The 23751-nt window shown below is 32.9% G+C and overlaps 1 protein-coding gene across 3 annotated transcripts in view; it reads right to left on the reverse strand.

Annotated features, from left to right (window-relative positions):
• Nucleotides 1-23751, reverse strand: part of LOC105148491 (uncharacterized) — a 72924-nt gene that overhangs the window by 41544 nt on the left and 7629 nt on the right. For all 3 annotated transcript variants that reach the window (XM_087411085.1, XM_011060266.2, XM_011060264.2), the window contains exons 2-3: nucleotides 21420-21726; nucleotides 13751-13924 (exon numbers count right to left, since the gene is read on the reverse strand). In XM_087411085.1, the coding sequence (XP_087267211.1) occupies nucleotides 13751-13924; nucleotides 21420-21726 (481 nt within the window). The remainder of the gene's footprint in view (nucleotides 1-13750; nucleotides 13925-21419; nucleotides 21727-23751) is intronic.

Below are 23751 nucleotides of genomic sequence, written 5' to 3' on the forward strand. Positions count from 1 at the left end.
TTATCATAAAAAATTCAATAACAACTTATCGTGATTTGAAAAATAAAATTTAAAATTTTTTAATTTTTATCGAAATAAATTATTCGAGTTTAAAATGATCCGTGGAACAAGAATTTCATAATTTAATATTATAACTTTACATTATTCGTATATATTGATATATATAGTTATATATTTGAATAACTTAATATCACAGAATCAAGTTTCGTCCTTTTTGTTAATACAAATGTCCAGATAAATATTCAATTGTTTTGTATTTTCATTCATTGACTTTTAATCCTTACAATTTTGCATCTTTTTATTTCTAAAATATGACTGAGTTCATTTGAGTCCGTGACTTGCCAAACGCTCATTTCATTTATTTCTCATTAACACGGTATACTGCATTCAACGCAGTTAAGATCAACGGTTTTGACTGTAAAATCACCGTTGCTCCAACGGAGCGCAATTGCAAAACGCTCGTTTCATCAACCGTATGCACACTTGTTAATGCCTTTTGATAGTACGCGATAAGTGCTGCGCGCAAGGCCGGCCAGTGGCACGGACGACAGTTCATTGCACCGTAGTTATTTTTTTCCTCTTTTTCGCATCCATTCCTCTCTGGTATGCCCAGCAATCAAGTCTACAAATAAATAGTATTTTTTTTTTTTCGATTTTTTGCCTTCAAAACATCATCATCTCGCACAACAAGAATAATAATTTCCGAAACGATATTAAAAAATTGTGAAAAATCAAGAATTTATCATACATGATAAATCACTTGTATACTTTGTAGTTCGATCGCATTGCGATACATACGTTGCTATATAATTCTATATTACGTATATTACATCAAGAGTGCAAGAAATAAATGATAGTGTTGCGATTATGGACTGTTTTCGCATCGACAATAAATTATGATCATAGTTAATAATTATCAGTAATGAAATATTCTCTTTTGATGCCAACGCGAACACGAACAGCCACTCGTACTCGTATACAAAGACCTCTCTGAAAATTTCATGACGACGTATATTTAGCTGGTATTAGCCGGCTTGTTCCTTCCTCAAGCCGGTCTCTCAACATCGTAAAATCGAATGCGAACGCAAGCCGTCTCATAAAGATCAACGTGAACGCGAATAGAAGAGGGTTACGGACACGAAACGATATTAATAGCGAAATGGAAGAACGAGTCTTCTTTCTAGAGCGATTATTGACTACAGAATCCACGAAGTAATATGGCTAAACGGGAGATTATTAAACGGGAGATGATAAAATGTTCTTGGTTAAACTCGATCCAGCGGATGTTAGCTCGGAATCGTAAATAAATTACGTTGCGACATTTTCTTCCCACAGATCTTAACTGTGATCTTAACAAGCGATTGTTATTAATATAAAAATTAACGGGTCATTACACGTGCACGTAAATGATATATGTGATTTTATACATAATTCATAAAACTAAATCTAAACCGAAATACAAATATTGAAAATAAAATAAAAATATTACAATTAGAATTTATATCTAATTTTATCTCCAGTTTTATAACAATGAAAATAATTCAAAATAAAATGATATAATTTATATGAATTAATTTCACTGACTGAGCGATGTATTTCAATTTGATTAAATAGTTCGCCCTCTATTTATTTAATAAAATATTGATTTTTACTTTATCAAATTTTCACAAAAATTCTATTGATCATTTTAATATAAATATAAATGTTTATTGCAAGTTGGATAAAAATTAAAGAGAAAGATATTATATCTATGTATCTCGTTTGCAGCACGTAATTAAGTGTATGTACGTATAAAAGAATGAACGTGCCAAATAATCCTGGAAAATTGATATTGTTTACGATTATTTTTTGCCTGCCCAATAACACGATTTGACTGTGTTCGCTGCAACAGCAAAAATGTAACTAGTATAACGTCTTGCCAGTCTTAATTACAGCTAATTGACAGCTAATTGAAAGCTATTTTAGTTGTATTAATAGCTGCGTAATTTTTAATCATTATGATAGCTAACAGAAAAACCAAAATGTAACCACAGCTATTTTTGCTGACTTGATACAGTGCTGTGACAGCTAATAAAAAAATAAAAATGCAGCCACAGCTATTTTGATGGAATTGCGCGTGCACCATAAGTTATTGCCATGCGCATGAAAGCTAAAAATATAGCCAAAATAGCTGTAACTAGCTATAATTTGCATGTCACAGCGAAAGCAAAGACTAACGTGACTATCAAGTTTTAGGATAAAGTTAGCATGTAACAGCGAATAATCAAACGGATTCATGCATTCATTTATGCGATTTTAAAATTATTACTTAAGGATCTGTGCGTAATTCTGTAATGAGCATATTTATGAATTAGCGTCTCTTTAAATTTAATCTAATATTAATGAGACGGAGATTTCGAATTGTTATAAGTTCAATTCCAGTTGAAGCAAAAATTGTTTTTTATTTCTATTTTCAATATTTTTACATAATTTTAAAATAAAAAATTAACTTTAATCGAATATTAATTACATATAAAGAACATTCTCCGTTTATTAATTTATCTTTATTATAAAGTGTCACACTACTGTAATATGTGACTGTGACCACTTCTTTATAGCAAAATACTTGTGCAGTCAATATGGTTGTAATCGTTTTCAAAATCTAAAAATATTGTCTCATTTTTGCTGCTATAACATTATAGAAACGTTATAATGACATTGTGGCAATAACTGTGATGCCTGTGACTAAAATGCTGCGGTTTAAAAGCTGCAACAACGTAATCGCAAACGAAGCTTTTAAAGCTTCATGTGCTACTTGGGTATACATCGAGAGTTAAAAAGTATCATTAATGAGACGAAAATGCTCCAAATCCAAATTCATCCTTAATTAAATTCTCGAAGGACGTTATGGTGTTAACTATCAAACATGCGATGCGATTTTTTATTTTATAATAAGCAGCTACTAGTGTGCGATATGCGAGCAAATAAATGCTTTTTAATATTAATTTGCTTGTGTTATTCTTGAAAAAAAATATTGAAAGATATATAAATTATATAAATCTTAAGCAAATTAAGGCAGATGTAAGTAAGTTAGAAATAAATTTAAACAAACTGTAAATCTTATAATTATATAAAATGTTATATAATAACATTAATAAATTAGCACTATAAACATAAAATTGTAGTATTATTATACATCTGAAGGAGACTTTTTTCGATAAATCACGGATGTCGCGTTTTACCAAGACGATAATATGGACGTTAGCAGTAAACTTTCATTAGGAAGATGATCCCGCATCCTGTTCATTCCCTGTGGTATTTTACGATGTTATATCGTATCACTACATTTTATCCCACGCCTATACTGAGAAAAGAATCTGGTATTAGCTGCCAGACGTTGAGTAAAATTTGAATCAAATGTTTGATTAACATAACTAAAAATAATCTTACTTTTATAAATATTTAATTATTATAAAACATTATTGTTGTTATGTTTGATAAAACTTTATACTAAATTATTTTAAAAAATAAAATTATTTTTTGTTACATTAACATTATACGAACATTTGATTAAATTATTTCACTCAATATTTGATGACTATTACTAGATTTTATTTTAGTGTACAAAATTATTTGGATGAAAAAAATTCGATTACGCATAATCATAACATTATTTCATAATTTTTAAATCAAAACGACGTAATATGTAATATTGTTATATAATATAATCTTATTCTTGGTCGAAAAAAACAGAAATTATCTAACAAATTTTTAGTGACACCACGATAACATTAATTCATGTATGCAGACGATGCGTTTTTTCGTAATGATATCGATGAAAGAGAAAAGATGTAATATCTTAGGTTCACGACCGAAGATAATATTAATAGTTCCGATAATATTAAAAGGAAAAAGATATCATGTAAATGAAAAGAACCTGTTAGTTCCGCTCTTATTAAAACAAGAGGAACGATCAAAAGGAAGAATAGAAGAAAGAAAAAGAAATAAGAACAATGATTTCTTCACGAGATAAAAGTTATGATGAAAAAATAAAATTGGTTTCACAAAATCGTGTGTATTAAATGACTTATTAAAAGTTAAAAAAACTCTTCATTAATTATATGATAAATTGAATCCGAGTAAAACGAAGTAATTCTGACGTATGATATAACATATAACTCATAATGTGATGAAAAAAAGATATTATAGATTCAATAATGGATGGGTTTTTTAATTGTATGATGTCCCACATTATAATTTAAGAATTATTCATTATTGAATCTTGTACTTGTATCAGTGACATTTTTCATTCATATTATAAGCTATATTATACGTGAAAACTAATTCATTTCATTAAGATTTAATTTTCCATTATATAAGCGGAATCCTTTGTGAGAAAATATCTTAAAATTACATAAATCAAATTTCATTACATTAAATGGAATTAGATAATAAAAGATGAAATTCAGATTGAATTACGTATATCAAAAATGAATCGCACTAGTCATAGATCACCGCAATCTCTCGCTCACTCCGCGACCAAGGATGTAGAAAGCCTCACTTTCCAACATATATTAACTGCAGTTAATGTGCCATCGTGAGAGAACCGAATACCTGTGCAAAACCCAAGAGAAAACTAGATCAAGAAGATTAACCTTAATATCAAGGCTTAAGCGAAACCTTAAAACGTCATTTCGTGGGAAAAAGAAATAAACTAGAGGAAACACATTCGGGGAATCCCGCAAAAACCGCTAGTTGCCCTAATTCATCACAGTACATCGTAATCAGATTTCGGTTTTTGTAAATTCACGCGATTCGAAAATTCGATCATGAAATATTCCCAGTCTGTACATGTTAAAAAAACATTCTGAGTACATCGACTCTCAGATAAAGTGAATTTCCGATAAAACATATCTACTTTCTACCAAGTAATTTCGAAAGTAACGGTCGATCGCGTCAATCTCGCACAAGCCTACATTATCGTTAAACTAGCGCGGATCTCTTATTATCGAGCACTTCTACATTCGTGGAGCACTTTTTTATCTTCATACGTGCGTAGCGATGCAACGCCATAAAGCACTATTGCATGTAACAGTTTTCTATTGTGCACGTGTAATTCACGTCGGCAGTGTTTTTCGCTTGGAATTATGACAATCCGTAAATAACGCTAATTTATTGGTAGCGTGCATCGCGGAAGAGGAAATGGGTCTATGCTACACGATCGGGAATCTGTCACCGCATGCGTTTTCCAGCACCGCCCATCCCCCGTTAAAATGACAATAATCGATACTCCAGTAACGATAGAAAACTATTCTAACCAGCAGTGCGTTGGAAAATTTTAAACAAAAAGGCGTAATTGCTTTTACAAAACGTAATAACTCGGCTCTTTCGTGCATTTAATTGCGAAAGCACGACGCTTGACAGGATGTTCGTTTATACTCATACGTAAGTAGAGTCGTACGATGTTGTTGATCGCCGTTATAATTACCTATTGCTATACATAGACATGAGAAACTGCGATGTCTAATGCAGAGACGTTTTAATTTAATTTCTGTGAATCTCTCAGATGATAACAGTACCTAAATACCAACACGTAAATAATTATTCTGTTTCAACTGCATAAAACTCTGCATAAAAACTGGCAAAATTTTAGATAATAGTATAACAGCACACTACATGTGCTGTTATATTATTACCATCTCTCTTTTCTCCTATACATCTTTCTAGATATATTAATAGTTCAATAATGAAATATATAAACGCGAGGAGTTTCTTAGTCTCATTTTTAATATACATTTTTAACATATTTATCTTTCATACGCAGCTCAAGATATTTAAATCATATCCAGTTAAATATTTTAGATTATCACTGCAAAAGTTTAAACGATATTTACATATCATGATTTATCGCGGAAAATAAGAACGTTGCCTTGACATTTTGGATCATTTTATAATAAAATTGATATTTTGCCGGATATATTACGTAAATATTGCAAAATATTTCCATCATCAAAATGCATTTTAAATTTCGCCCACGTCAATCTCGGCGCAATTCATCGTATTGATCGTCCTATTAGATATCCACTACAAATTCTATTAAAAGTCCAACTCGGAGATCGAGCTGTAGAGAGAAGACATCGCGACAAATTGACAGCAATGAATTTGCCCCAACGGCGATGCACTTTAGTTATGCGATGAGTTTAAATGCAAACTCATTTAAGCATTGACGTCGCCTTGGCCCGCTCGAATCATTGATATGCCGGTTCTAAATCGAGTGTACCGCTACATGCGAAGTTTATTTTTCATTATTATCCGCCGGATTTAAAAGTCGAAGTTATCTGTACCTGGCATTCCAATGTTTAAAAACATAATTTAGAAAGTACAATAGTTACAGTGAAAACGCATACAATGATCGATGTTTTACTAATTTTTTGAACTTTGAGTGCGGATTATTAAGTTAATTGAATGTAAAACTCATTTGTACATTAATTTTATTTAATTATAGCTGTACTTAGTGACGTTCAATTTTACACTTTCTACGATGAATCGTCATAATTATAGCCTGACAAGCGTGATATCATAATATTTTCCAATAATAATAATGTTAATAATAATTGGCACTTTGATTCATAATTTTTCAATAATACATTAGATAGCAAACACTTTATTAACGATGATTTTTATTACAGGAAAAAAACATTCTAATATTATTTAATTAAATTCGCTTTTTCAAACAATTTTCTTTTCTTTGTATTATGTTTTTTCTTTCACTTTGAGTATTAATAATACCTAACAGAATTTAACAGAACTTAGAACTTTTGAATATAACGAGTAAAGAAGCTATAAATGTTCAAGTTAAAAAAACATCAAATGACGTATATTTCGTTGAAAGCCATTAGCATACCAAGTATGAGTAATGCGATTCTACAAAGGAGATGGGTATATTTCTATGTCCACATTTGTTGGTCTATTGTTGCTTTAACGATCCAGCGACTGGCGTTAGCACGGCTAATTCTCACATTTGCTTCCTGATGTTTCGCAGATTACATATAAAAACACCCGTTATCTACCAGTCTACCATAAATTATAGTACATAAACACTGTCACAGTTATCTATGTGACACAAGTAAACAACAAGGAAACTTCAGCTCTCAGGGGATTGCAAAATTTTCGTTTTTAAAACGCAGTTTATAATACTATGTAACGATAACTGTGTAGTAATTATTCAAATTCTCTTCATTCGTAACATGTGTCGTAAATTATTTCCACTGTAAAATGATATTATTAATTATCACTGATATAATAACTGATGTCAATGATAAAAATATAAATTTACTCATACGATTTCACAAATATTGGAAGCGAGATAAATAAATATGTTTAACATTTACGCCTTTTTTACGATTTTTATTATTTCTAAGTGAATATCATATATTAATGATAAAATTTTTATGTGCTTTTAAAGTATTATCATTTATTTTCATATCATTGTTTACTGTTGGCATTTTAATTTTAACAGATGCTAGTTATTTTTGGAGTCTGTACTTAGATATTATCGTTTTATGATTCCAAAAAGCGTATCAGATAAGACACTTGGAATAAAGTTTTATATTTTGGGACACAGACGATTCAATGTCCTCATTGTGATAAATATTGAATACTGAGTGTACTCAGCTGATTGCGAGAAGAGGACGATTCTTTAACTAGTGTTAAACAACAAAGTGTTATACAACTGTCATAGAATACTTCATTATATTTGTATATGCGACAAGATAGATTATTGAATAACGTTCTTAAATTTCTTTACTTCGAGTAATACAAAATCAAATTACCGATAAAGAATAGATAGGCCATGAAAAATTAAAGAATCAATCGAAATATGTAAAACACATATCGAAGAAGATCTTGAAATATTAATTTTTTGTAGCAAATTATTAATATATTATTTCTATTATATCCTCAACGGTAACTTTTCTGGAAAAAATTTATATCTAACAATTCACAATTGATACAATTTCGAACATGGTACCATTATGAACAAAACAAAACTTATTGTTAGATTCAATTTCAAGATTTAAGTTTCATAACTGTAATTGTAATCTCATTGTAAGAAGGATACTAAAGAGTACCCTTTCCTTCTATCGCCGACTATAGTTGTCTTCAGCGAAACGATATGTCAATATTGTCAATATTACCTTCGACTATAGTTGTCCTCCACATATATTATTTACTAAGCATTATAATTTGCGAAAATAAATTTTTTATATAAATTCTATTTCTCTTTAGACTTACATCTTTTAAAGTGAACTGTAAGAGTAAAGCCTGAGTATAAATATGATTGTAACTATAAAATCGTGAAACATGAGTTGCAGTCGTAGGTCAACGTAAATATATGCCGTATCTCGACATACATGTAATTAAAACATTATGCGTTGACCTACAACTACGACTCACGTTCCACGACTCAATTGCAGCCATTATTGCGTTCAGGCCCTAATACGTAACTTAAGAACGTGTCGTAATATTATTTCTCTGCCGACAATGTTGAACTTTGAAGACACAGTCGATTTATATATTCTTACTTGTAGAAATTTTAATAAGTTTTTACTATATTATTATAGAAATTGGATTGTATTTATTTTTTACGGATTTAAAGTTATCTATTAGAATTCAAAATATATATATATGTACATATATATATATATATTCTGAAAAATAAATAAAATACATTTCTATGATAGTAAAAACTCGTTAAAACTTCCACAAGAATTTTTTCAGATTTTTTTATAGTCCAGAACAATATAAAAATCTGTACTAAAATTGAAAAACAGATTGTGGACAAAGAAAATGTCATATTTAGCCAACAGAAGATATACATAAATGTGTTATTGATCCGTATATAGTATTGTTATTTTTCGGCTAGACCTGCCGTAGTGAAAGGATTAACAAATAAAAAATATATATCACTAACGCACCAATATGATACGTAGTGGCGTTGTGACCTCATTTTGAAATTCCCAAACGTTTTCTTCTCCCAGAGATTTGTTCACTGCACTTTCAATACAATGCTCGCGGAAACACGACTAATAACGATCGCGCGTACTAATCATCAGAACAGGATAATCACACAGTATTTCCGATGTTAATCGTATAGAAGACGCACTTTACTATCATGTTGTTGAAGAACAATAAAAAAAAGATATGACCATGATTCATATTATGATCCGAAGAATTCCTCTATCGTTTGAAAATATGAAATCGACATTTAATATTGCATGTGCAACATATTTCAAATCTCAAAATCCAAAGTTTGCAAATACGCATTTTAACAAATGCGATCAATACATATATCACAATCTTTCTCATTATTTATCCATTCATATATTAAGTACTCTGCAATATCAACCCGAAAGTAACAAATTTCATTCAAATTTTAAAGTATTTAAAGTGCGACAGGAAGTACATTCGAATTGAACTATCCTTAAAGAAATTACAGCTCGTATATAAAATCAAACAATTGTTTAAGTTTTCGCCTCCTATCACTTCGATCCGCGATGTGAAATGACTGGATCACGCAAGATACTTCGACAAACAACCGACACACATTCGTGGAAGTTAATTAAAACGTGTGGATCGACAGCTAATTGTTCGTATTAAGTAACCGAGTTTCGATGGATAATATGAAGACAGACTTGCATTACCTGCTCGCTTGAATATTTCAAGTGTGAATGACAATAGGCACGAGGCAGCCTTGTCACTTGTGTTCGAGATCGGAACGAAACGAACATCAAGGTCGTCAGCCAAACAGCCTCGCTGTTGGAAAATGTTTAATGTATTATGAAATAATTATGAATACTAATTCTGTTTCTTCTTTTTCAAATCAATTATCAATTCGATATAACGCGACTTCTCACATTATCGGATTCGTATTATTCAACCATTGTCAGTTGCAAAATAGCAGACTGATATAATATTTGATTGGATTAATTAGAATTTTGGTTGAACATGAACGAATCAGAATTTTTTTGAATAATTTACTAGAATTCTAGTTGTGATCATTGATTAATATAATCTTCTAGTTCGTCCATTTTCAACTAGACATTTTTTTAAGTGCAGGTAAAAAGCTCTTTTTCTGTCTCTCTTGAATAGTAAGACTATCGTTATCATTATCGTTGCGCTAGTTTTGTACATGATAAAAAAATTGCGCAACGATATAACAATCGCTACTGTCGTTAAGAATTACGAAATAGAGACCTTAAAATATATTTTTACAAGATCAGAATTATATCGCTAAAAAAATGATTTTTCTTTCATTTATTTTCTCAACGTCTTTCTTACAAATTCTATTTCTATTTCTTAATCTTTTTTCCATTTCTGATTTCTTGAACAAAAATGCAACTGTAAATATGAATCCAAGAGAGGATATTACGTTATCCGTTCAGTTTGTCAAGGAATCGAAGAAAATCGTTAAACCAAACATCGTCTGCATTCTATTTGTCAGAATAATGCAAAAAGAACACTCTCTCTCTCTCTCTCTCTCTCTCTCTCTCTCTCTCTCCCCTCTCTGACTGCAAATAAGTCTAAGAGCGCGTATGGAGAAATTCTTTAATAATTTATTTTTGGACCTCGCCCTTGAACGATGGAGAAAAAAATTACTCTAAAAATACGAACGCGGGAGTTTTGTTTACGGACCATGAGACATATTGATCAGCGTGTAATAGCTTAGCGCACCTATCTCTAGACTGCATTTATACAACGCATAGAGTCCGCGACACTAGATTGTGATAGCGACTTTTAATACACACGTTGTGCCACTCATTTTCGATCGAATCAACCAACTGTAATTAATGCAATTATTATGATTAATTACGGCCATACTTTGTGCCTATCTAAAATTTGTTATCCTATTTCTAAAAATCTACATCTCTTCTCCATTCTATATTATAAAATAAAAAAATAAAATAATTGTATACAAGCGACAAGACCGAAATGATATATTGAACATACCATCATTCGATTAATCAAATATTTCGACAAATAAAATAATTTATGGTTCAACTGTGGTCTTTTCTAAGTTAAAAGTTATTTTAAGACCCAACAATAACAAAATATACTTGAGTAACAGCACTTTATGTCAGCAATTAAATAAATATTAACTAGTGTCCTCATATTTTTGAAAGAAACGTTTTCAATACATTCTTAAATATTAAATTATACTTCATTTAATTTCGGATTGATATAGCTATATTAACTTTGTTTTAAATTATATATTTAATCAAAATTCTCAATTCGTTGTATATATGTTATATATTTTATTATAATTTAAATTTTCTATTATATATGAGAAATTTTTAATAACTAAATTTATTTCATGTAATATAATTTTATTAATTCTAGTGTCCAGAACACTCCCGCTTTATAAATTCGCTAAATGTGTAAATGCTATTTATACATATTATTATATATTTATACACCTGCAAAAAATAATATAGGTATACAGTGGCCTACATTTTTTTCAGGTGAGTATATTTAATGTAAATTGTTTATATATTAAAAAAATTTTTGCATTTATATTTTAATATTTATATCTAAAGAATATTATGAATTTTTATTAAATTGTAAATCGTCAAAGAGAACAATGAAAATTGAGATATAATATTGAGATGTCAGATACATCTCATGCGAGTAATTACGTTAAAAAAAACCACACGAGTAATGTAGATTTAATAATAAGCTTGCGAATATATTATTTTCTTCATAATTAGACTATAAATATTGCACATAGATATATCAAAATATATAGTACTATGATATACTTACCACTTCGATGTGCTTTCATGCTTTTGCACCTCCTCTTCATGACACATACACGATATTTGCTCGTCGCATAACACAGTTCTCTTAATTCTTAGCCGATGCAACACGATCTCGTAATTCGCCAGCAAACAATTCTTGCAAGTTCGAGAAAATCTCAGTGCCGTCGAGATGTTATCTTTATTATTAGTAAGAACTCCGAGTCGTCGAATTTGCAACAACTCGGATTTTGTATCGCGGATCTTTGTCATCTTTCATCCGAGCGCCACTCAATCACTGATGCGATTCATGTGTCGTACAAGATTTCGATCTAACATCTTGCAGAGCTTCGATACTTCCTTCCTACTCTTTCGACCGCGATTCGAAGTCTCATCGCGGAAGATACCGTGCGGCAAGAATTCTTATCAATTTACGTTTATGCTTGATGAAGAATTATCTACTATTTGGCAATGACAGCCACCGGATCACGAGGTGTATCAATACAGCGCGATAACACGATGCACGGTCCTATTATAAACACACCTGCACAGCAATACTGAACGATACGAGCATATGGGAACGAGAATAATTTTGTTGACAGTGACGCAAAAGTAACAGAGCTTATCAGACGCGGCGACTATTTGTTTATCATTTGCGGCGTACCTGGTTACTTTACAAGGTAAATGCCGCATAAGTTACGTATAAGAAGGAAAAATTATCAAGTATAATACTTGTTATAATATTTGTGTGCTAAGTAGTCTTGCGACCGATATAATATCGATATAATATATTAATCTAAATCGAATTTAAATGAAAATCAAACTACTTCTCTAATACAATACTTCCTATATGTCATATACTTGCGATTTTTCTATTCTCAATAATGAAGATAAGACGATAGCTTATTATTTACGTATTTATTTTTATTAATATAAAAAAAATGTAATTTTTAATGAGAGAGAGAGAAACAATTAGCTATTGTCTTTCGAAAATTATTAAATTTAAAATAACTGTACACTTTTGAAACTTGATTAACATTTCTCATTTAAATATTATTTTTTATGTTATTTTATGTTTATTTTTTAATTATTTTCTCAAAATAATTTATACTATAAATTTATAATATAAATATAATTATAAATTTATTTTATTGCATGCTTTAGTACAGTATTACCATTAAAGTATTGCTTAGTAAAAAATTAAATAATGTTGCATAAGAATTAGCAAATTAAAAGACATGCTAGATATGTATGTATTTATGCTGAACTCTTTGTCACTCAACGTCGATTAGAGTATTTATTGCATCTCGCTCACACGCTATTCATTCATAAAATCGTTTATTCGCCAGAAGAGAATGGACGTTAATAAATACGCAAAATATTCCTAGAATGCCTAATCAGTTGAAATCTAATCTTAGATAGCCATTCATCGAAATCATTCTCAATTCTAATAACTTAATGCGTTTGCTCTTGTGATTACATTAATAATAGCGTCTCTGGTCACTTACTTCTGACTGAGTCGTTCCCAACGTTAATTAAAGTCAATCGATATCAAAATTAATGACAGTTAATTTTTCAATAATTATATTCAACATTGACATTCGAATGTATTCATTCAATTGACATTAAAATATATTCAACATATTACATATATTTTCTATTTTTTAATTTATATTTGATATTGAAATAAATGGTAATTAATTTTTTAATATTTATATTTAAATCATTTGTTAATAAAAAAATTAATGCTTTTGATTTTAAAAACAATGTAATATATAGTTCAATATTTTTTTCACGTACTTGATGTATATTTTTTTTTTCTTTTTCAGTAAAATGATTTTTTAAGGATTAAAGAATTATTATCTGTGCTTTTTCTCTCTAATCCTTTAATAAATTTATTTAATTAAAATATGGGAATGACTGTGGTCTGTAAGTCTCTGATAATTGATATTGTTGATGGTATTGTTCGTAAAACTCACCCATTGATGATGGAAGCGGATTCATCGGCGTTAGATGGGCCCGACACCTTGACTTTGGGCACGGTGTAACTGTCCAGGTTTTGTCCATAACCCGCACCTTGCTGTTGGTGATGGGCGGTATTGTCATCGCTGTCACTGCTTGGCGGTTGCTCCGACCCGACACCGCCTCGAGGTCTACAATAAAACGGAATCATCGGATATTGATGAACAGATGAATGAGAAACACAAATTTTATTACATCGCCATAAAGTACGGTCGCGAAGTGTCTCACGTGACTCTGCGTCGAATTTCTATTCCACAAAATTTGTATCGTATCACCGAGAGTTTACAGGATATATCACGCAATACGCATTCGAACTGAAATACATACACCTTTCTAATGATATTTAATCTTATTTAATATTAAGGCCGGTTAAACTATTCCTCACGTTTCACCAAGAGATCAATATTTCAACTCGATTTTCCAAGCTTCGTGACAATCAATTTGTAATGTGCGGACACGTGGATTTTAAATCACCGAATTACCATCGTGATATACGGTATGTAACCGTACGATATATTGCCAGATGTGTATTGATCCAGTTAGAAACGAAAGATATATAGAGCATCTCTGATGCATAACTACCCTTGAAGATGATTTTACTATATAAATTATTTAACGATTTAGCTATTTATATGTAGATACACATACAGATTTGGAAATAATTTTGTTGGATTACCAAATAATTACATAAGAATGTCAATCATGAGTCAAGTTTTGACATTCTAGAAACCGGTTAGAACGTCCTACATAATTATTTTTATCCAACAATTATTTTCAGATCCTCTAGATCTAGGTAAATTAGTCAGATACTTTAGTAAAACCATCTTTTTTATGTAGTTATACAACTTCTTTTCTAGAAAAAATTTGTAGAACATATTTTGTATCTATAAAATGTTTAATATAAGAAATAAAAGTAATGGCCGATGTCGGCCATTATTTCTATTTCTTATTGTTGAATTTTCAAATGTACAGTACCAGTAAAATTCTTATTGTTCATAATATCTAATATGTACAGTTAAAAAAATATAGAAATTAAATTGCGAAATATGTATATATATATATATATATATATATATATATATATATCCTCGTTACGAAATAATTTCTATCAAAGGTTGATAAAGAGATAAAACATATGCTAATAATATTAAACTCACTGATAATTTTAGCGCACATTTAGGATGCGCAAATTTCTGAATTTAAAACTGGATCGGAAATATTCGAGGCATGACGACAAGCAAACGTCACGATCAGCTGTCGCCAGAAGCGTGATGAATCCCATTGCAATGCGGATCGGGAAATTAACTGGTTGAGTTAACCAAACTGCGAGTTAATCGACTCTATCTCACATGGACAGAGAGTACAATACATGTGCTTCAACGAGAGCACCGTGGAAAGATTCCTATCTCCGTGAAGCATACCCTTTGCGCAAGTTATGGAGCAATTGCTGCTTGTAAAGCAAATCGTTCGGCTTCTTTTATTAGCGGTATCTGAATCATGTTCAGAATACTTATCGCCATTCATAGGATCATAATGAAATTGATCGAAAGCGAAATTTGAAAGACAAACGAAACGTAGCATCAAAATAATACTTTAATCGTGATATTAAAATAATATTGTAATTTCATTAAAAAATCAAATTTTAATTTAAATGCAAGATTAATTAGAATAATTTTAGATTTTTGCGACATAATTTCTTAGAAAAATAAATATTAATTCATCGACATGCCAATAATAAAATTTGTAAATTAAAAACAACGTAATTCCCTTTTAGGAATTCAATTTTCTGATAGTCACCCTAGCACAGAATTTTACCCAGGAAAGAAATTATTTTTGTGATAATTCTATGTAAGACAAGCTTTAAAAATAACTAAATGTCCACTGTTTTTACATCTTCATTTCAGTCTACATTTTAACAATTAGTATTTGTATTGATTTTTTCTTTTTGTCTCTACTTTAATTTTCCGGATCCTCATGTTATATATTTCGCAGAGCATAAGACTGTGGAATTGTCCTAAACTCGCGCTGGCATTGCGCCAGTGCAACCGCATTATTGCGGAAGTATATTTCTAGAATAGCAAAATGTATACGCGATAATAAATGAAAGAGAAAAAAAAAAGTAAATATTCCGCGAATCCTCAGACTGTTTCTATCGTTTGCCTCATATCCGTCACGTTGAGCGAGAGTGTCATGACAGGACGAATGCATTTATCGTACAACTGCGAAGCATTCGTCACGTCCGGAATAAAGTCCAGAACAAACAGCATTTGGAAGTAAACGCAATGATTTCTTCAATTTCACATCTTCACAAAACATTCGCATTCACGCGAAGCGTGTTGTTCGCGCTAAACTCGAATTATATTTTGCTCACGGTAGATATTCTTTATCGAGATAAATTACAAAGCACTGAAAATTCATTTGAGAGTTGAAATATTGTTACGTTGCGAGTACAAATTTGCTTTGAAAAAGAGCTTATTTACGAGTTTCTTTTCATTCGCGATAGTATAGCATCTAAAGTTGAATCGCTGCGCTACGTAGAAGCCATGCAAATATGTATCTACATCTATCAGTCAATGTGATAGTAACGCTCCACATTTATATTTACTCGTTCGTTCCTAATTAATCCTTCATTTTGTGTAACATAATTAATTATTCTAATAAGAACGCGAATTTTTGATCCGTAATTCTTTTAGTCCGGCAAAGACTTGGCGGGTCAATACTGATCGTTCGTGATTAAAGCCGCATGCATAATCGCGAACAATAAATGTTAAAATGACTGCAAAGAAAAAAGTAAAAGCCAAGTATTGCGATACAATATCTATTTATACAATGGCACAAATAGATGATTCGAGAGCTGAAGAGTAGTTCAATTCAACAGTCCGTTTCTTTTAAGAAACGCTGTTTTAAGAACTTGAGGATATTTATCTAAATTTAGTACTTACTCCCAGTTTTAAGATTGATCTTCTCTAAAATTTTTTAAGAAACAATTAGTTTACAACAAATGTTTCAAATGTGCAACGTATCCCTTAAATTCCTTATGTTTTGTCTTAAGACGCCAGTACATTTAATTAAAGGATAAATTAAAGCGATAAGTCAATCGATTTGAGTCAATAGCCAAAACAAAGTATAATTATAATTACAACTGGCCCAATTATAACTATAATTCTAACAAATTATAATTGTAATTGTGAAATATTGCAAGGCCAATCGCAACAAATTATAATTTATTACAATTACAATTATAATTTGTTACAATTACAGTTAAAATTATAATTACATAATCCTGAATATACAGGGTTGGCCATATTCGACGGAAAAATGTTTTTTTTTCAATCATGGGAAAGAGATGTTAGATCGAGTAACGACGTTTCCCATGATTGAAAAAAAAAACATCTTTCCGTCGAATATGGCCAACCCTGTATAACGATCTCTCTCGCATTTCAATGACAGACTAAAATCAGTGTTATGGACAACAATTCGTCTACATTGATACTTTCGACGTCGACACGCGGGCCTTCGGTCGCACCTGCGATGAGTGCTATCGTAGCTAGCAGTCCAGTAGAGAGGCGCCACTGTCCCGCGTTATCGCTGCTCACAGCGGTGGACACATGCAAAACCTCCTCTTGAGCTGAAACTAGGTCTTGCCCCACGGCGCAGCTTCAATTATGCCAATTTTCCCGCATCCTCTTTCCGCTTCGCGCCTCGCCGACGTGTCGCCGATGATAAGCCAACGTCGAGCGCGAGGACCGCGGCGGAATCTTCCGCGCGGTCCCGGATGTGATACACTCCCTTATCAGCTGATAACACCTCTCCTCCACTGTGTGTATCTTTCAAAAAAAAAAAATAATAATCCCTCTCAAAACATCAACGGCCGTCGACGTTCTCCTCTTCAAGATTCCCGCCTTTCTCGAGTTCCTCTTCTTTCCTGATCCTTTTGGAGCTGTCACCGAGAACAACGTCACCGAAGATCGGGAGAAGGACGGAGATTGTCCCGCAGATATTAGTAAGTGCTCTCTTTGGAAGGGAAGATGCGATGACAACGTTGACCGAAGAAAACGATGCACCACCGTTCTTCACCTCGGTATCCCGGATGTATTTTCTGACGACGAGAAGAGAAATACGGCAATGCGGCGCGAAGCGTGCTCGCGCTCGTGTTCCACTCTCCGCATTCAGCGGGTCTCGGCAACGCTTTCGCGGATGTATGCGTGGCACGGATACGATGATGTGAGCACCGCACACAGACGAATATACGGGAGCGACAGGCTGGTACCGCCGCGTCTGCGCCGCGCAGCTTACCTATTGACCGAATATCATCGTGATAGCTATATAGCTGCGATAGTGGTGCACACACCAGCAACGGGAATGACGTGCTGTGGTCGTATTCGCGGGAGCGGTTGCTTCGAGATGAATCCTGAGGCTCGCTCTCGCTCTCACGTCTCCTCATCGAACAGCCACGGTGAACTGCGATGGCGATCAGCTGATCGCGACCGCCGTTCGGCAATTTCGAAACCTTGTAATTGTCAATCAGCGAATTTGTCTTTCTCTCGTTTTTCGCCGTTCGATAGATTTATCCAAGTGAAATCCTGCTCTCAGGTTTAATCGTTCCACATGTCGAAAGTAGTTGTGCGATTTTTGAGATTCAGTATAATATATCTTCATCTTTCACCTTTTAGTTTTATGGGAGAATCTGCGATTAATCTTCTAACAAAAGTTCTTGACACACTATCTTCCTCCCCTTTTTTGTTTTTCTTCTATCTAGTGTCTTGTCGATCTGTTATCCTTTTATCCTGTTTTTCTTTTTTATGGAGTATATACTCCATTCGCCTGTTACACCGCAACGTTCTTTGTAATGTCAATATTTTCCATCGTCCGTCTGTTTTTCAATATTATGTTTACATCCATATGTTTTTGTTATGAATATAATTCCTACGAATATATAGTGATAATAATATGTATACTGAAAGACTGGTCTTTATTTTAGCACTTAGATGCAATAAATTCCGCAGAATTGTATACTTTCCGATATACTTTCGTTGAATTTAATTTTGCGATATTTTGAGGTACGTTAAACGTCGCTGTACATTCCATACAGGGCTTTGCGATATATGCTGCTAGTATTGAAAGTCTATAGTTCATGTTACGTACATATATATATATGTAGAATTTCAATACTGACAGTATATATTGGATCATGGTCACATTAGACGCTCTCTAATCAAAGGGTGCGGTCAAAATCTTACTACAAGTGCTTTGAAGCATTTGATTTAATCAATCAGAAGAAGAAATTTTATGAACCGATTAATCAAAAAATGCTTCAAAGATTTTGTGGGTACTTTTTATTTGGTGACACAAGTCGACACAAACGTCATTCTATCTTGATTACTCTCTGAATGCGAAGAAAGATAGAATAATGTTTATATCAACTTGTGTCACTAAATGGGAAGCATCCTTTAGCATTACGTTGACGTATCTAGAGATCTTATAACAGAATCTGTCCACGAGCAATTGTCAAAATAAAAATGAGAAAGAAGGATATATATATATATATATATATATTATATTAGGTGTTGGAATTAATTCGTAGCGTTTTACAAATGATGGGAAGTACTTTCATTAATGTATTTTTTAATGCTCATGTGAAATAAATAACATTCTTTCATTAAAAAACGCTACGAATTAATTCCAACACCTAATATATATATATTCATATATATATTATATACAGGGTGCGTCACCAAAATTGGACACGTTCAATTCAAATTTTCCGCTATATGTGCATCCTGCCAGAGATTGTATGGCGTTCAAGAGAAAGCCTGAGCTTCTAGTAAACAGTCATATCTCAAAATGGCCGTGGATGTTGAAACCAAGTGCGGAGTATAATCGAAGAGCCGCGATCATCGAAGACCTTCGCGCCGGGGCTCAGCAACGGATAACTTCGGTCTTTGGATACGAGATCCACTGTTTAGACGTTGTGGCAAAATATACGGCGTTAGAACAGTCAACGAAAGGTTCCAGTTGCCAGCGAGGAAGAGTCACCACAAGACGCACCGCGCGGATCCTGCAGTCGTTGAAAGGGCTCAAACGTGATGGGATACCCAAGGCAATCGTGGCGAAATTAGCTCGATGTTGGTGTAAGCGAGCAACAATGCGTGTCGATTGCCGAGGAGGACCTTTTGATACAAATCGTACCACATTAAAGAGGCTCTTGGGCTGCCACGAAAAGGATTGTCGATGTGTCTCCGGGATTTTGGTGACGCACCTTTCTATAGGTATACATGTCTTTTTATCTACGCTCTAACTTAGCTATCTTATTCATTCTAATTTACTGAAACACCGGACTAATCAAATATTTGTCATCTCATAGCTAGACTCTGTTTCTAACCATGTTACAAAATATCATCTGTAATTTTAATTAGTGCCGCCATTTTTCAGCAAATTAAATAGTCCATTTTCAATCAGAATTCCAATTTGTGCATCCAAATCTTTTTCCAGTGCACAGTCATAAATCTTTGCCAAAAAATGACATTGCCGACTAAATCTCGACTTATTTTATGACTTTGATTAGAAAATCTGTACCGTATAAGAACGTTCCGGTAATATTGTAATAACATAAGTAACATCGCAACGTTGGAATATTAATGAAATATTCTGCGTTGTAGGTATAGGATCGCATCAATCACCGCTTCTCATATCCTTTAACACTAACCCTTTATGTTGCGATGAGCGGGAGAGCATCGACTGCACTCCACTGTACCTGCACAGCCACATTTAATTGTCTCACGAGACTCTCGCGGCATGAAAATGACTTCCTCGTTGAAGAAGGGGACCGTTTGCAACTCGCTCGTTCATTCCCAAACGCGATCGCGGAAGTCCGTCGACATCGTTCCAACCCGACAAAGAAGGGTCGTCCAGAGGCAGGAACACGAAGCGTTCGTTGCGAGGGCTAACTCGAAGTGCCGTTCACACAACAATCAAACGTCATTAATGCACACGCTACCGTACCGTAAAAATCAGCATTATAAGAATTTTTATCTTATTTCCTAGAGTTACGACACAATGGCCTCTCAGAGTTTACAAATCTTGTGGGAACGATACTTTAACGAGATACAATTATATCCGACAAATGCGTCGAAGTGTTACGGGAGAGGAAAGGGTATAATCGGGCTATTCTTCTAGCCTCCCGGCTAGACGTGGGCGGAAACATATCCCCACATGATCGGGGTCTTTTTCCACGTCTTCCGTGTTACGTCATATCTAGGTTACGCAATCAGGACCAACCCTCGAGCCGATCCGCCCAACATCTCGTTCCATGCGACTCCTCTTTAAAACATCGCCTCGACCGAGTAAATAATCAACGTCATTGAGAGATCACGTCTCAGAGAGATCGGGGCCGATTTAATTCCGATGAGTTCAGATTCCGATGCGTTCGCCGACACGTGTCAAGATCACCTATATATTTATTCATGACAATGAGATGATTGATATGACTTCACTGATGACGCGAAGTCTATTTTTCCTCTATGCCTTTCGCGCGGAAGATTGAATTCAACGAAGATTATATCTATAGTGGCTTCGATCTCCCTGGCGTGAGGAGAAAGGATGGAAAGTGCCGGAAAAGTGACTTACGTGGGCATCGACACAGCAGGACATCCAAGTTGCAGGAGGCTCCTGGCGAGATACTCTGGCGCAGGTGCGTCACTCGCAGCTTCAGGTACGTATCGCCTGGCGGACCGGAACGTTCTATTATTTCCGCCGCCACCGGCGCATCTGTCCGTCGTCACGATCGAAGTAGACGTGGAGGCCGACGTTGACAACGACAACGTCGACGACGGCGATGATCTCGTGCTCGTCGGGTGTTCCTGCGCGACGTGATGATCGTCGCTCGTCCGTGAGATCTTCAGAGAACCACCGCGACGCAAACCTAGCTCACTCTCTGAAATTTTAAATTCACAATATACATATGATTAGTCACTACTTGTATCAATGATTGACGTGGGCTGCTATTGTTATGTCAAAAGTGAAAGCAATCTACGAGTAATGATTGAGAAATCTGGAGAATGGAGAGAAGTGTTATTATAAAATTTCTTTTTCCTCCTTTTAAACTAAAGAACTAAGTATCTCCCAATATCCTTAATTTTTATCTTTAATAGTGGATACTTGCTGATTAAATTTAATCAGAATCTTTTTCGAAAAAACTATTTGCAATTGCTTCTTAATACAAAAAAATTAGATTCTTATTTTTAATATGCAATGTTAAATGGAACTTGGTGATTAAATTTCGAATTAAAATCCACACTTTTCCAATATTTCATGAAACGTCAAACACTGGAAAGAAAGTATTTATGACTATAATTGTAATGGCAAAATAATTATAATAATTATAATAATTAAAATAATTAGGAACTCTATTTTTATACTATTATTGCTAATGTTAGTAATAATAATTATATTTATAGTTTTATATAAATAAAATTATTATTACTAATAATATAACAGTAATAATTATAAAATCCTCTTAATCATATAATTATTTTATCGCATAATTATAGTCGCAAATATCACTGTTCTTTTAGTGCAGTGACTCCTCTACAACACAGAAGTTTGCAGCAACATTTACAATGTTACTGTAATATTACTGGAATGAGACTTTGCTCTGTGCTGTATAGAATTTAAGTATCTAGACAAAATATGTTTTTATATCGAAGTATAAACTTTTACACATATTTCGAAATAACTAAAAATAACAAAATCTCTTACGTTCCTCACTCGATCGCGGAATTTTTTTAATACGCTTTCACAAAATTACCGAATGTTCATGCGACAACTTTCTCTTTTGCGTACAACTCTTTCAAAAGAACTAGTCACTTCAATGAACGCAACAAATTGCTATGATTTATCGTTACGGAATCAAAAAAAGAGCGAAATGATGGAAACGAAACGCACGCCAACAATACACTCGTCGTCCGATTGAACCTGCTTCGTCCCCGTCATCGACGACTTTAATTCGTTTAAAACCTCCGCTCGTGCATTACGTCAACTCGTATATTAATGGCGCATCTCCGATATACCTGTATTACGTGAGCGTATTACGAACACAAGATGCCTTTAGCTTAAGTGGCTTAAGCCTCATATCGAACGCGCATTATTTACCTTGGATCTGAAACACCCGCAGAGCCATGTTAGCAAAGATCGACAGCCCATTGCCAACCAACCATCCAACCTGAACCCTCTAATTCTTCTAAATATTACAAGTCTTTCGGTCAATCAATCTTTTAGGATACCTATTTGAGCTCTGTATTTACAAATAAGTATAAAGAATTTGAAATCGAGAAAATTCAAAACAGAAATTAAACAGGTATAACTTTAGTGAATTTATATACGGAAAGAATGATTTTTTAGGTAGAAGTATCTAAAAAATTAGCTGGATACTGAAATCTGAAAATAATTTTGTTGGATCAGTAAAATAATTATGTGTGAATATTTAAGCATTGCTGATATGCAATGTTGCAAAAAAGTTTAATATTCTAACAAATTTGAACGTTCTACATAATTATTTTGATGAGTTAAGTAAAATTATTTTCAAATCTGTACGTATATATATTTAGCTACTTTTTTTTAAAAATTTTAGTAAAATTAATCATTCTTTCCAAGTAAGAATCATGAATCATTGAAATGAATGTTTATGTTTCTGTAAAAACGAAAAATTTTATTCGAATTGTTGAAATTGTAGGTGAATAACTGATTCCGATATAAAATGATGAAAACAATTGGATGAGATTTACATATCATTTACATATCAATAAGAATATAATATTAATGTGAATATTCATTCAAAGAGAAAAGCAAAAGATTTCACCATCATTTAAATTAACTATTTTAACGTTTAAATTTTGACAATAGTAGACGCAAACGTCCAAAATATTTATGCGCTATGCAAAAAGCTTCCAATTGTAAGATC

The sequence above is a fragment of the Acromyrmex echinatior genome, chromosome 11 (assembly GCF_024713525.1).
Source record: "Acromyrmex echinatior isolate Ae372 chromosome 11, ASM2471352v2, whole genome shotgun sequence".
Taxonomy (NCBI): domain Eukaryota; kingdom Metazoa; phylum Arthropoda; class Insecta; order Hymenoptera; family Formicidae; genus Acromyrmex; species Acromyrmex echinatior.